The sequence below is a fragment of the Oncorhynchus tshawytscha genome, linkage group LG05 (genome assembly GCF_018296145.1).
Source record: "Oncorhynchus tshawytscha isolate Ot180627B linkage group LG05, Otsh_v2.0, whole genome shotgun sequence".
NCBI classification, from domain to species: Eukaryota; Metazoa; Chordata; class Actinopteri; order Salmoniformes; family Salmonidae; genus Oncorhynchus; species Oncorhynchus tshawytscha.
The window spans coordinates 71,908,263-71,923,311 of NC_056433.1; the positions used below are offsets into that span (position 1 = coordinate 71,908,263).

General features: G+C 42.7%; 2 protein-coding genes across 2 annotated transcripts; one reads left to right on the forward strand and one right to left on the reverse strand.

Moving 5' to 3' along the window:
- Nucleotides 1-1,754: 1,754 nt before the first annotated feature.
- bphl (biphenyl hydrolase like) lies at nucleotides 1,755-11,122 on the forward strand. The gene is made up of 7 exons (XM_024422239.2): nucleotides 1,755-2,028; nucleotides 2,703-2,806; nucleotides 7,430-7,596; nucleotides 9,935-10,088; nucleotides 10,203-10,334; nucleotides 10,458-10,581; nucleotides 10,769-11,122. Exons 1-7 carry the CDS (start codon nucleotides 1,952-1,954, stop codon nucleotides 10,857-10,859), a joined length of 849 nt encoding a protein of 282 aa, XP_024278007.1. The 5' UTR covers nucleotides 1,755-1,951; the 3' UTR covers nucleotides 10,860-11,122.
- A 190-nt stretch (nucleotides 11,123-11,312) lies between these two features.
- On the reverse strand, nucleotides 11,313-14,990 carry LOC112251313 (oocyte zinc finger protein XlCOF6). Its single transcript, XM_024422238.2, has 2 exons — nucleotides 14,644-14,990; nucleotides 11,313-14,251 (listed from the first exon to the last, which is right to left on the reverse strand). Exons 1-2 carry the CDS (start codon nucleotides 14,867-14,869, stop codon nucleotides 12,204-12,206), a joined length of 2,274 nt encoding a protein of 757 aa, XP_024278006.1. The 5' UTR covers nucleotides 14,870-14,990; the 3' UTR covers nucleotides 11,313-12,203.
- Nucleotides 14,991-15,049: the final 59 nt, after the last annotated feature.

Genomic DNA, 15,049 nt, shown 5'->3' on the forward strand with positions numbered 1-15,049 from the left:
TTCCTGCTGCCGCGGATATGACTGGGACAAGGCTGCGGGAAAAGGCCAAAAAAACTATACAGACAGTGCCTTCATCAAACAACAGTTTCACAACACATTAGTGACATGGCAGGAGATGTTTTGAAACAATTACTGCTTCGCATACAAGCCAGTGAATTATATGCATTACAGTTGGATGAGTCGACAGACGTGGCAGGCCTGGCACAGCTCCTGGTATATGTCTATTATGTTTATAGGGGGCCAATTAAGGAAGACATCCTCTTCTGCAAACCACTGGACACCAGGACAACATGAAAGGATATTTCTAATGTACTGGACAGCTTTGTGACATCAAATGACTTTGGTGGTCAGGATGTGTTGGAATCTGTACTGATGGTACCATGACAGGGAGACATAGTGGAGTGGTAACGCACATGCAAGCTGTTGCTCACGACACCACTTGGGTGCACTGCAGCATCCACCAAGAGGCTCTTGCTGCGAAGGAAATGCCTGACAGCTTGAAAGATGATATGGACACTACAGTGAAAATGGTTAACTTTGTTAAAGCAAGGCTCCTGAACTCTTGTGTATTTTCTGCATTATGTAATGATATGTGCAGCGACCATGTACTGCTTTTACAACATATGGACGCTGGTTATCAAGGGGCAAAGTATTGACACGTTTTTTTTTTAATTGAGAGAGTAGCTTAAAGTTTTCTTTACTGACCATAATTTTCACTTGTCTGACCGCTTGCATGATGGCGAGTTTCTCAGACGACTGGCCTATCTGGGTGAAGTTTTTTCACGCCTGAATGATCTGAATCTAGGATTACAGGTACTCTCCGCAACTATATTTAATGTGCGGGACAAAATTGAGGCTATGATTAAGAAGTTGGAGAGCTTTTCTGTTTGCATTAACAAGGAAAACACACAGTTCTTTCCATCACTGTATGATTTTTTGTGTACAAATGAACTCAAGCTTACGGACAATGTCAAATGTGATATAGCGAAGCACCTGAGTAAGATGGGTGCACAATTACGCATGTACTTTCCCGAAACGGATGACACAAACAACTGGATTCCTTATCCCTTTCATGCCCTGCCTCCAGTCCACTTACCGATATCTGAACAAGAGAGCCTCATCGAATTTGCAACAAGCGGTTCTGTGAAAATGTAATTTAATCAGAAGCCACTGCCAGATTTCTGGATAGGGCTGCGCTCAGAGTTTCTTGCCTTGGCAAATTGGCTGTTAAGACACTGATGCCCTTTGCAACCACATACCTATGTGAGAGTGGATTCTCGGCCCTCACTAGCATGAAAACTAAATACAGGCGGGCACAGACTGTGTGGAAAATGATTTAAGACTGAGACTTTCCAATGTTTGAAGGGGTACGGGACTATAAAAAGTTTGGGAACCACTGACCTAGATGGGGGTTGTAGTGATACTATAACATTTAACTGTACCACTGTATAATTAAATAGTATACGTAGAGAAATAAGGACATGTAATTTCCATTAGAGCGGTCACTTGACTATCTTGTCACTATAATAGACCATTTTTGCTCAGGTGATGGCTAGAAGAGATCGAGGTTTGGTCAAAAAACATCAGATTTGACTTTTCGTAGCAGGCTAGAACTTAAACAGCATGTTATGATAATTAACGTAACAGGTTAGGATAATTTGGCTAAGGTAAGGAAAAACAGTTAAAATTTCAATTTTTGACGTTAATTTAACAAGAGCTGTATCCCATCTAGCCATGACCCTTTGGCTAATATGAGCTAGTGAAAGATTTGCCTCCGTACTTTCGCCAAAACGCACACTTGTGTCGAAATTGTCGGCAGGTTCTTCAAGCTATTCATTCACCAAAACAAACTTTGCTTTACACGTTTACCTGTCAATATAGTTCAGCTGTGACACTGTCAAATGAGAAATTGTGCGAGGTGAAACTCATTTAGAAACGTTTTGTCAACGAAATGGCGATGTTATTCTGGGAAAGAGGACTTCGCAACGCTGTTACCAAAAAGGCTATGCAAGGAGTCCAGCTCTACTGGTAATACATGCAGTTCAAGTGTCCGTAAATACGATGTGCATTCTACGGTAGCTAGCTAGCGAATTATTTGCAAATATTACAACAATGGTTCGTGTTTAGCAATGAAAATACTTAGAATAGTCTTTGCCTCCAATACAGCTGTCATGCATGTTGTCTGGCTATCAGTGCAGTTTAATATATTTACAGACGATGGCGCTATTTACCAATCTCAGGCTCCAGTTGCAGCGTATGAAATTTAATATGCATTTGGTTTGAGACCAATCAAATTTCAATCAAATGTATTTATGAAGCCCTTTTTACGCCAGCCGATGTCACAAAATGCTGTACAGAAACCCAGCCTAAAACGCCAAACCGCAAGCAATGCAGATGTAGAAGCACGGTGGCTAGGAAATACTCCCTAGGAAGAAACCTAGCGAGTAACCAGGATCTGAGGGGTGGCAAAGCCTCTTCTGGCTGTGCCGGGTGGAGATTTTAACAGTACATGGCTAAGATGTTTAAACGTTCATGGTTGTAGAGGGTGCAACAGGTCAGCACCTCAGGAGAAAATGTCAGTTGGCTTTTCAGAGCTGATCATGATTCTGTATGTCACAGATTATCAGTTAAAATACGCATGCATTGTCAGTATTTATTCATCAAGTAGATAATCTGTCTAATTGTGTTTGTTTTCCCCTCAGTACGTCAGTGGTATCAGGCAGAGAGCGTGTGAATGGGGTGGATCTGTTCTACCAGCAGACTGGAAAAGGAGACCATGCTGTTTTACTACTGCCTGGAGCTCTGGGTAGGTAACAACACTCGTAACCTGTTCCCCAGGCTTTCAGTGTCTGGTGCACAACACTATCGACCTTTGTCACTTCCCCAAGCCTTGTCGAGTGACTGTCTAAAGTTGTAGATGATGATCTCTTTCAAATATGGAGTAGCCTAAATCATACGTCACACTACTGATTAAGGCCTCTGCCCATCAGAGCATCAACATTAGTAATTGTGACTTTGATATTGAGAGGAGACTGAGGACTTCAAGCGGCAGTGGTTCCCAAACGTTTTATAGTCCCGTACCCCTTCAAACATTCAACCTCCAGCTGCGTACCCCCTCTAGCACCAGGGTCAGTGCAATCTCAAATGTTGTTTTTTGCCATCATTGTAAGCCTGCCACACACATACTATACGATAAATGTATTAAACATAAGAATGAGTGTGAGTTTTTGTCACAACCTGGCTCATGGGAAGTGGCAAAGAGCTCTTATAGGACCAGGGCACAAATAATAACATAATAATCATTCATTTTTCTCTTTATTTAGCCATCTTACATATAAAACCTTATTTGTTCATCAAAAATTGTGAATAACTCGCCACAGGTTAATGAGAAGGGTGTGCTTGAAAGGATGCACATAACTGCATGTAGAGAGTCTGTCTTAAATAATTTTCCACAGTCAGTGCCTCTATTTAGTTTATGCTAGTGAGGGCCGAGAATCCACTCTCACATAGGGACGTGGTTGCAACGGGCATCAGTGTCTTAACAGCGCGATTTGCCAAGACAGGATACTCTGAGCGCAGCCCTATCCAGAAATCTGGCAGTGGCTTCTGATTAAATTAAATTTTCACAGAACCGCTTGTTGCAAATCCGATGAGGCTCTCTTGTTCAGATATCGGTAAGTGGACTGGAGGCAGAAAGGGATAACGAATCCAGTTGTTTGTTTCGTCCGTTTCGGGAAAGTACCTGCGTAATTGCGAACCCATCTTACTCAGGTTCTTCGCTATATCACATTTGACATTGTCCATAAGCTTGAGTTCATTTGCACACAAAAAAAATCATACAATGATGGAAAGACCTGTGTGTTGTCCTTGTTAATACAAACAGAGAAGAGCTCCAACTTCTTAATCATAGGCTCAATTTTGTCCCGCACATTGAATATAGTTGCGGAGAGTCCCTTTAATCCTAGATTCAGATCATTGAGGTGAGAAAAAACTTCACCCAGATTGGCCAGTCGTTTGAGATGCTCGTCATCATGCAAGCGGTCAGACAAGTGAAAATTACAGTGGCAAGAAGAAGTATGTGAACCCTTTGGAATTACCTGGATTTCTGCATAAATTAGGCAAAACATTTGATCTGATCCTCATCTTAGTCAAAACAATAGACGAATACAGTGTGCTTAAACTAATAAAACATTGTCTTGTCTATATTGAATACATAATTTAAACATTGATAGTATAGGTTGGTAAAAGTATGTGAACCCCTAGACTAAGGACTTTTCCAAAATCTAATTGGAGTCAGGAGTCAGCTAACCTGGAGTCCAATTAATGAGACAAGATTGGAGATGTTGGTTAGAGTTCCCTATAAAAAAAACTCAGAAAATTTGAGTTTGCTATTCACAAGAAGCATTGTCTGATGTGAACCATGTCTCGAACAAAAGAGATCTCAGAAGACCTAAGATTAAGAATTGTTGACTTGCATAAAGCTGGAAAGGGTTCGAAAAGTATCTCTAAAATCCTTGATGTTCATCAGTCCACAGTAAGACAAATTGTCTATAAATGGAGTAAGTTCAACGTTGTTGCTACTCTCTCTTGGAGTGGACGTCCTGCAAAGATAACTGCAAGAGCACAGTGCAGAATGCTCAATGAGGTTACGAAGAATCCTAGAGTGTCAGCTTAAGATGTACAGAAATCTCTGGAACATTCTAACATCTCTGTTGACGAGTCTACGATACGTAAAACACTAAACAAGAAAGGTGTTCATGGGAGGACACCGCGGAAGAAGCCACTGCTGTCCAAAAAAAAAACATAGCTTGAGTTCATAAAAAAAGCACCTGGATAATTAAAACTTTTTTTAAAAATGTCACCTTTATTTATTTAACCAGGTTAGCCAGTTGAGAACAAATTCTCATTTACAACTGCGACCTGGCCAAGATAGGGCAAAGCAGTGTGACACAAACAACAGAGTTACACATACACATGGGATAAACAAACATACAGTCAATAACACAATATAAAAAGTCTATATACAGTGTGTGCAAATGTAGTAACATTAGGGAGGTAAGGCAATAAATAGGACATTGTGGCAAAATAATTACAATTTAGCAATTAAACACGAGTGATAGATGTGCAGAAGATGAATGTGCATGTAGAGATACTGGAGTGAAAAGGAGCACAAAAAAAATAACAATATGGGGATTAGGTAGTTGGGTGGGCAATTCACAGATGGGCTATATACAAATGCAGTGATCGGTAAGCAGCTCTGACAGCTGATGCTTAAAGTTTGTGAGGGAGATATGTCTCCAGCTTCAGTGATTTTTGCAATTTGTTCCAGTCATTGGCAGCAGAGAACTGGAAGGAAAGGCGGCCAAAGGAGGAGTTGGTTTTGTGGGTGACCAGTGAAATATACCTGCTGGAGCGCGTGCTACGAGTGGGTGCTGCAATGGTGACCAGTGAGCTGAGATAAGGCGGGGCTTTACCTAGCAAAGACTTATAGATGGCCTGGAGCCAGCGGGTTTGGCGACGAATATGAAGCGAGTACCAGCCAACGAGAGCATACAGGTTGCAGTGATGGGTAGTATATGGGGCATTGGTGACAAAACTGATGGCGCTGTGACATCCAATTTGCTGAGTAGAGTGATGGAGGCTATTATGTAAATTACATCGCCGAAGTCAAGGATCGGTAGGATAGTCAGTTTTCCAGGGTATGATTGACAGCATGAGTGAAGGAGGCTTTGTTGCGAAATAGGAAGCCGATTATAGATTTAATTTTGGATTGGAGATGCTTAATGTGAGCCTGGAAGGAGAGTTTACAGTCTAACCAGGTGTTTGTAGTTGTCCACATATTCTAAGTCAAAACTGTCCAGAGTAGAGATGCTAGACGAGCGGGCGCGGGCAGCGATCGGTTGAAGAGCATGCATTTAGTTTTGCTTGCATTTAAGAGCCGTTGGAGGCCACGGAAGGAGTGTGGTATGGAATTGAAGCTCATCTGGAGGTTAGTTAACACAGTGTCCAAAGAAGGGCCAGAAGTATACAGAATGGTGTCGTCTGCGTAGAGGTGGATCAGAGAATAACCCGCAGCAAGAGCAACATCATTGATGTATACAGAGAAAAGAGTCGGCTCGAGAATTGAACCCTGTGGCACCCCCATAGAGACTGCCAGATGTCCGGACAACAGGCCCTCCGATTTGACACACTGAACTCTATCTGAAAAGTAGTTGATTAACCAGGCGAGGCAGTCATTTGAGAAACCAAGGCTGTTGAGACTGCCTATAAGAATGCGGTGATTGACAGAGTCGAAAGCCTTGGCCAGGTCGATGAATACGGCTGCACAGTATTGTCTTTTATCGATGTAGGTTATAATATCGTTTAAGACCTTGAGCATGCCTGAGGTGCACCCATGGCCAGCTCATTAACCAGATTGCATAGCGGAGAAATTATGGTGGGATTCGAAATGGTTGGTGATCTGTTTGTTAACTTGGCTTTCGAAGACTTTAGAAAGGCAGGGTAGGATGGATATAGGTATGTAACAGTTTGGGTCTAGAGCGTCACCCCATTTGAAAAGGGGGATGACCGCGGCAGCTTTCCAATCTTTAGGGATCTCAGATGATACAAATGAGAGGTTGAACAGGCTAGTAATAGGGGTTGCGGTGGATAATTTTAAAAAGAGATGGTCTAGATTGTCTAGCCCAGCTGATTTTAGGGGTCTAGATTTTATAGCTCTTTCAGAACATCAGCTATCCACAGCGCTTCTGGCAAAATATTCTGTGGACAGATTAAACTGAAGTTGAGTTGTTTGGAATGAACACACAACACTACAGTGGGGCAAAAAAGTATTTAGTCAGCCACCAATTGTGCAAGTTCTCCCACTTAAAAAGATGAGAGAGGCCTATAATTTTCATCATAGGTACACTTCAACTATGACAGACAAAATGAGAAAAAGAAATCCAGAAAATTACATTGTAGGATTTTTAATTTATTTATTTGGAAATTATGGTGGAAAATAAGTATTTGGTCACCTACAAACAAGCAAGATTTCTGGCTCTCACACACCTGTAACTTCTTCTTTAAGAGGCTCCTCTGTCCTCCACTCATTACCTGTATTAATGGCACCTGTTTGAACTTGTTATCAGTATAAAAGACACCTGTCCACAACCTCAGTCACACTCCAAACTCCACTATGGCCAAGACCAAAGAGCTCACCCCCATTTAAAAAAATATATATACATAGAATTTTTAAAATATTTTTTTAATGTGAATCACATTTTTATTTGGTGTACCCCCGACGGCATTGCACATACCCCAGTTTGGGAATACCTGGCCTACGGTATAGAAAACTTCATAAAAACACATAGTAAGTTGTTTTGAGTCCTCATCAGAACAGGCATAGACCCTCTATAATGTTGGTTACCAGCAGTGTGTGTTCCTGTAACAGGAAGTGCTCAGACTGACTTTGGGCCGCAGCTGAAGTCTTTGAGTAAGGACCGCTTCACTGTGATTGGTTGGGACCCTCGCGGGTACGGAAACTCCCGCCCCCCGGAGAGAGACTTCCCACTGGACTTCTTTGAGAGGGACGCCAAGGACGCTGTGGATCTGATGCAGGTCAGAGTTAAACCAATCAGGAATCACATTGGGAAGATGCTTTAAAATGTTGCTGTAGAGTGCGTCTCTCAATATTGCATATATTGCAAGTCAGCACACGATGACTTTCTCCGCAACACAGAGAAACAGGACTACTCTGGAGAACATGAACTACACAGTTACCTCTCTTGCTCTTTGTATGTGAGGACAGTCAGCCAAGTATATTTCCTTATTTTTCTGTGAATGTGTGTATGTCTTTCCCTCGTTGCTTTTCTGTGAATGTGTGTACAGTTGTGGCCAAAAGTTTTGAGAATGACACCAATTTTACTTTTTACAAAGTCTGCTGCCTCAGTTTGTATGATGGCAATTTGCATATACTCCAGACTGTTATGAAGAGTGATCAGATGAATTGCAATTAATTGCAAAGTCCCTCTTTGCCATGCAAATGAACTGAATGCCAAAAAAACATTTCCACTGCATTTCAGCCCTGCCACAAAAGGACCAGCTGACATCATGTCAGTGATTCTCTCGTTAACACAGCTGTGAGTGTTGACGAGGACAAGGCTGGAGATCACTGTCACACTGATTGAGTTCAAATAACAGACTGGAAGCTTCAAAAGGAGGGTGGTGCTTGGAATCATTGATCTTCCTCTGTCAACCATGATTACCTGAAAGGAAACACGTGCCGTCATCATTGCTTTGCACAAAAAGTGCTTCACAGGCAAGGATATTGCTGCCAGTAAGATTGCACCTAAATCAACCATTTATCGGATCATCAAGAACTTTGAGAGCGGTTCAATTGTTGTGAAGAAGGCTTCAGGGCACCCAAGAAAGTCCAGCAAGCGTCAGGACCGTGTCCTAAAGTTGATTCAGCTGCGGGATCGGGGCAAAACCAGTACAGAGCTTGCTCAGGAATGGCAGCAGAAGACTTTTGGAGGATGGCCTGGTGTCAAGAAGGGCAGCAAAGAAGCCACTTCTCTCCAGGACAAACATCAGGGACAGACGGATATTCTGCAAAAGGTACAGGGATTGGACTGCTGAGGACTGGGGTAAAGTCATTTTCTCTGATGAATCCCCTTTCCGATTGTTTGGGGCATCTGGAAAAAAGATTGTCCGGAGAAGACAAGGTGAGCGCTACCATCAGTCCTGTGTCATTCCAACAGTAAAGCATCCTGAGACCATTCATGTGTGGGGTTGCTTCTCAGCCAAGGGAGTGGGCTCACTCACAATTTTGCCTAAGAACACAGCCATGAATAAATAATGGAACCAACACATCCTCCGACAGCAACTTCTCCCAACCATCCAGGAACAGTTTGGTGATGAACAATGCCTTTTCTGGCATGATGGAGCACCTTGCCATAAGGCAAAAGTGATAAAGTGGCTCGTGGAACAAAACATCGATACTTTGGGTCCATGGCCAGGAAACTCCCCAGACCTTAATCCCATTGAGAACTTGTGGTCAATCCTCAAGAGGCGGGTGGACAAACAAAACCCCACAAATTCTGACAAACTCCAAGCATTGATTATGCAAGAATGGGCTGCAATCAGTCAGGATGTGGCCCAGAAGTTAATTGACAGCATGCCAGGGCGGTTTGCAGAGGTCGTGAAAAAGAAGGGTCAACATTGCAAATATTGACTCTTTGCATCAACTTCATGTAATTGTCAATAAAAGCATTTGACACGTATGAAATGCTTGTAATTATACTTCAGTATTCCATAGTAACATCTGACAAAAATATCTAAAGACACTGAAGCAGCAAACTTTGTGAAAATTAATATTTGTGTCATTCTCTTTTGGCCACGACTGTATGCTTTTTCCCTCATTGCTTATCTGTGAACGTGTCTTTTCCTTTATTGCTTATCTGTGAACGTGTGTCTTTTCCTTCATTGCTTATCCGTGAACGTGTCTTTTCCTTCATTGCTTATCTGTGAACGTGTGTCTTTTCCTTCATTGCTTATCTGTGAACGTGTCTTTTCCTTCATTGCTTATCTGTGAACGTGTGTCTTTTCCTTCATTGCTTATCTGTGAATGTGTGTGTGTGTGTGTCTTTTCCTTCATTGCTTATCTGTGAATGTGTGTGTGTGTGTGTGTGTCTTTTCCTTCATTGCTTATCTGTGAATGTGTGTGTGTGTGTGTGTGTCTTTTCCTTCATTGCTTATCTGTGAATGTGTGTGTGTGTCTTTTCCTTCATTGCTTATCTGTGAACGTGTGTGTCTTTTCCTTCATTGCTTATCTGTGAACGTGTGTGTCTTTTCCTTCATTGCTTATCTGTGAACGTGTGTGTCTTTTCCTTCATTGCTTATCTGTGAACGTGTGTGTCTTTTCCCTTATTGCATATCTGTATCTTTCCCATGGTAGGCGTTGAGATTTCCAAGGTTCTCTCTGCTGGGCTGGAGTGACGGAGGCATTACTGCTCTGATTGCAGCAGCCAGGAACCCCTCCCTGGTCAATAAGATGGTGGTGTGGGGCTCCAACGCATATGTGTCACCACAAGATGTAAAGATCTACAATGGTGAGGTCCTCTTATTGGTGTGTGTGTGAGCATGCTTTGGAGAGACTGGATGAGGCAGCTCTGCATGTGTCAGGGTTTGTGTAATACAGCTTGTGTGTGTCCATGTGTCTTCAGCGATCCGTGATGTGTCTCAGTGGAGTGAGAGGATGAGGAGGCCCATGGAGGAAGTGTATGGGGCAGAGCTCTTCATTAAGACCTGGGAAGGATGGGTGGACGGGATTGGACAGTTCGCCCAGAGACCAGAAGGTAAGGGCAGCAACATCTTTGCAGCAAAGATTCCAATTTTCCAGTTCCACTTGTCAGTTCCTGTGTTAGGGAGTATCTGTATAGATCCTTAGACTTGTTTTCTGTCTGTCCTGTATTGTTCAGGAAGCATCTGTATGGAGCTGTTGCCTCAGATCAGCTGTCCCTCTCTCATCATCCACGGAGAGAAGGATCCCATGGTGCCCAGCTTCCACCCTCAGTATCTCCTCAAACACATCAAGGGTTCAAGGTGAGCTGATTCCCCCATTACATTCCTTCTCTTTTGTTTTCCTATCCTCCCTTCTGTATGTTTTTCTCTCTTATAGAGGCATTGTATGAAAGAAATGGTGTACAGTCAGCATGTATTATGTCAATGTTTAACTACAACCACTAATGATACGTACAACCTCCACTGTAACATCTTCTTTGGTGTCCAGGTTGCATCTGATGCCGGAAGGGAAACACAACCTGCATCTGAGGTTTGCTGCCAAGTTCAACAAGCTGGTTGAAGACTTCCTGAACCAGTGATGGACATAGGAATAGGGTGCCATTTGGGACGCATCCTAACATTTTGCAGTATGTAGGGATTAGGGTGCCAATTCGGTTACACAAATCCTGCACCCACAGGAAATGAGAAGCTTTCAGGCCTGGGTCTGTGTTCAAGAGTGGACAACATTGAAGGAGCACTATAGAAAGCAACAGTAATAATCAATCGGAGTCTGGTCCATTAATTAACTGACTTATCACTGAATTACTGGTATACGAGCCAAAATAAATACGCATCCACATGACTATTGGAAATGATATGTATTAATTCCTTGTGTAATCAGTTTTTGTTTAACTTTTTTGCATAATTTGTATTGTGTCCAGTCCTCTGTTTTGTACTGTTGTGTGTCATATATGGCATGTAATGTAAATGTTGCATTTGCACTAACTGTTATGCCGTGTAAAACAAAGCAAAAGAAAAGTTGGAAAATGATGGTCATTCAATTACAATTTTAATCAGACATATTTAGAAAACAGCAGGGGTGAAAGTAAGGTGGTGTGGTACGGCGTCCCAGCAAAATAAATAGTTTGGGTACGCCGTACCAGTTAAACATGAACCTATCACAATGATTAAAACAAAATGTCAAGAAAATTAGCAAATGGACTTAAACTGGTGGTATAGCCTATGCTCCAATATGCGATGTGGTCAGATGAGAACACTGACATTTTGCCAAGGTAGAGATGAGTGGCTGACACAGATGCTTGTGGACAGCAGTGGACGCTTCAATTCTGGCCTAATGACAATCGCCAAATGTCATTAGACTTTTTGGTGTTTTGTGTAACAGATGACTGGAAAGAGTCACCACTGTTTGGAACAAGAGCTCCACTTGGACTGAAATAGGTTGCGGTACTTTTGAGCTAATATTCTATAAGAGGAACAGGAGCTCAAGCAGTAGAACATTTGAAGTACCAGTACTCAGTTCATGCGAGGTCCTGCCCAAGTCAACCACTGGTTTGGAGGCTGGAAATATGTTGAGTGGATGAGCTTGGAGCCCTTTGAAGTGATTGTTAGATAATCAGATAAAAACAGAATGACTGGTTGTGTTTATACCACAATACTAGTTAATACATTTTAAAAGTTCTGAAAAATCTTCTAGGTCCACAGACATCCTTTTGAATGAATTTGGAATTCTATGATTAGGCCAATACATGTATTGGGTCTATAGGCACAAGCACATGTTGGTCCCGTAGTGGGAAGAAATGAATTGTACTTTCACCGCTGGTAAAGTCTTTATATGTACAGTGTGTTCTCTGACAGGCACAACAGTGACAGTTACAATGAGCCTATCCATCTTTTGATGGACACATTTTACACCTGACCGAGAACTACATGCTCTCCCTCTTGTGAATGTTATTCATGTGTGATTTCAGAGAACTCATCTGATTGAAGCATTTATCACAATAGTTACAGCGAAACGGTTTCTCGCCAGTGTGAATTCTCTGATGGCGTTTAAGATCACTTGTTGATAAAAAGCATTTGCCACACGAAGGACACATGTATGGTTTCTCCCCTGAATGAGTCCTCATGTGACCATTCAGGTGTTCCTTCCTGCTAAAGCTTTTCCCACAAGTGTTACACAGGTACGGTTTCTCTCCAGTGTGAATTCTCTCGTGGAGTTTGAGTTGGCTTTCTTTTGGAAAAGCTTTTTCACACATAGTGCACTGCAGCATTGCCTTCTGTTTGTGACTCTTCATATGCTGCTTAAGGTTTCGCATCTGATGGAAGCTTTTGCCGCAATCGCTGCAGAGATACGCTGGAGGCTCCTCTCCTTCCTCTCCTGTCTCCCCTGTGTGTACCCTCATATGGCTTAGCAAATTACCCTCGTAGTTGAAGCATTTGTTACATTCAACACACCTGTATGGTTCCTCACCTGTGTGAATTCTCTCATGCTTTTTCAAATCGCTCGAATAGATAAAGCATTTCCCACAGACATCACACTTGTACGGCTGCTCCCCTGTGTGGCTCCTCATGTGGTCTGTCAGTCTAGTATTGTGGAGGAAGCATTTGCCACATTCATGGCAGCAGTAGGGTTTCCGTGTTGTGTGTATCTTCATGTGCGTTTTCAGACCTCCCTTAAGAGTGAAGCTTTTGTCGCATTCCTTGCAGCTGTATGGTTTCTCACCAGTGTGGATCCGCTGGTGGCGTTTTAAATCACAGTCTGATATAAAGCATTTCTCACATAGAAGGCACCGGAATAATCTCTCTCCTGTATGAGTGCGCATATGCCCGATCAAGTCCGATTTACGGCTGAAACTTTGACTGCAATCGCTGCACACGTATGGTGTCTCTCTATTGTGAGTTTTTAGGTGTTGTCTTAGACCTGCTTTAAATGTGAAACATTTTTCACACATAGGACACTGAAGTCGTTGCCCTGTGTGGCTCCTCATATGCTCTTTTAGTGTTGCCTTCAGACTGTAGCTTTTTCCGCACTCCTGGCAGCTGCATGGTTTCACTCCGGTGTGAATTAGCTGATGCCGTTTTAGAACCACGGCTGATGTACAGGATTTCTCACACACAGGACATTTAAATAGGCTCTCCCCTCCTGTGTGGGATCTCATATGCTCTGTCAGGTGTCCCTGACGTGTGAAGCCTTTGTCACACTCAAAACATTGATAAGGTTTCTCTCCATTGTGAGTCTTCATATGCCTGACCAGAGCTCCCTTGCCTTTGAAGGACCTGGAGCATTCTTTGCACTTATATGGCTTTTCATCTTTCTGATGAATTTTCCGGTGATTTCCTAAATGGCTTCTGCTAATGAAGCATTGACTGCACACAGGGCATTTGTATGGTGTCACTCCTGTGTGAGTGTTTATATGCCTGTCCAGGATTTCCTTGTGGTTGAATGATTTGCCACATTCAGTACAGCTGTATGGTTTCTCACCGATGTGAATAATTCTCTGATGTATTTTTAACTGGCCTGCCCTGGTGAAGCTTTTCCTGCACACAGTACACATGTGTAACCGCTTCTCTGTGTGAGCCCTCAACGGTGCTTTCAGCTCACTGGTTATCTTGGCCTCAGTGCAGACTTTAGAGTCTGGATGTAGACCAAGTTCAGAGAGGGGCTGAGAGTCAATGATTGGTTCTGATACTCCGTAGTCCTCTCCATCATCAGGTTCTGTTTTGATTCCGACAGTGGTGTTGGTGGGTAGAGGGTCCCTTTCACTGTCCTGATCACGGTCACGTTCCACATAGGGAGGAGGAAATATAAACTGTGTGACCTCTGTGGTATCCTGACTGGCCTTGAGTTCCTCCTGTTGCTCTGTAATCAATGTGTGCTCTGTCTCCTCCTGCACCCGACTGGGGCTCCACTCCTGCTCACAGTGTGGTTGTTGATGCTGCTTAGGTGGAATCTCCCGAGTTAGCTGCTGGGGATCTGGGGAGAAGGATGGGAAATAAGGTTCTACACATTCGATAAATAACTCAAACACAATTCACATCAATTCAAGTTGGCTACCTTCACAATTATTTAGGCCTATGCCCAGCTTCTTAACCTGGGGAAATACAGTTTGTTTGAGCTAACATTCCACTCTTGTCATGCACATTTTTTGGGGCAATGACACCGAATACAAGGATTGGAATGTTAGCAACAAAAAAAAAAAACAGGTTCTGACTCAGGCATTCTGGAGTGGCAAAGAGTGACATCATCGCTTTAAGACTGTCAGTCTACCGCCCTTCTACTACTGCGACGAATGCAACTGTGGATTAATATGTGCATTAGCAGTCATCTGTATTGTTTTAATCGTATGCTGTTTACTAGTCACAAACCTGCTCCCAAATCCAGAAGAATCCTCCGCAGACGACCATTCTCCTGCTTTGAGCTGGATATCTCTTCCAAGTACTCTATTATCGTCTTTTCCACTATCCTGAATATATCAACTGCCGCTGATTTTAATCGGTCATGGTACTCGGTTTTATTTTCTCCAAATAGCTCAACAGCTGCCGTTGTTAACCGTTCGGTGATAAACAGATTCAACAGCTGTATTTTGGACATTTTGAGGAAATATTAACGCTTTAACAACTTAAATTAAACCTAAAGATACTCGTCAACTTCTAACCACCTTAGCATTTTTCATGCCGAAGTTCCGAGCTTGCAAAGATTTCCGGCTTCGAAAAGATGTTGACACTTTGAGGACCGAATGACATTCAAGCAAAGGCGGGAACAATACACAGC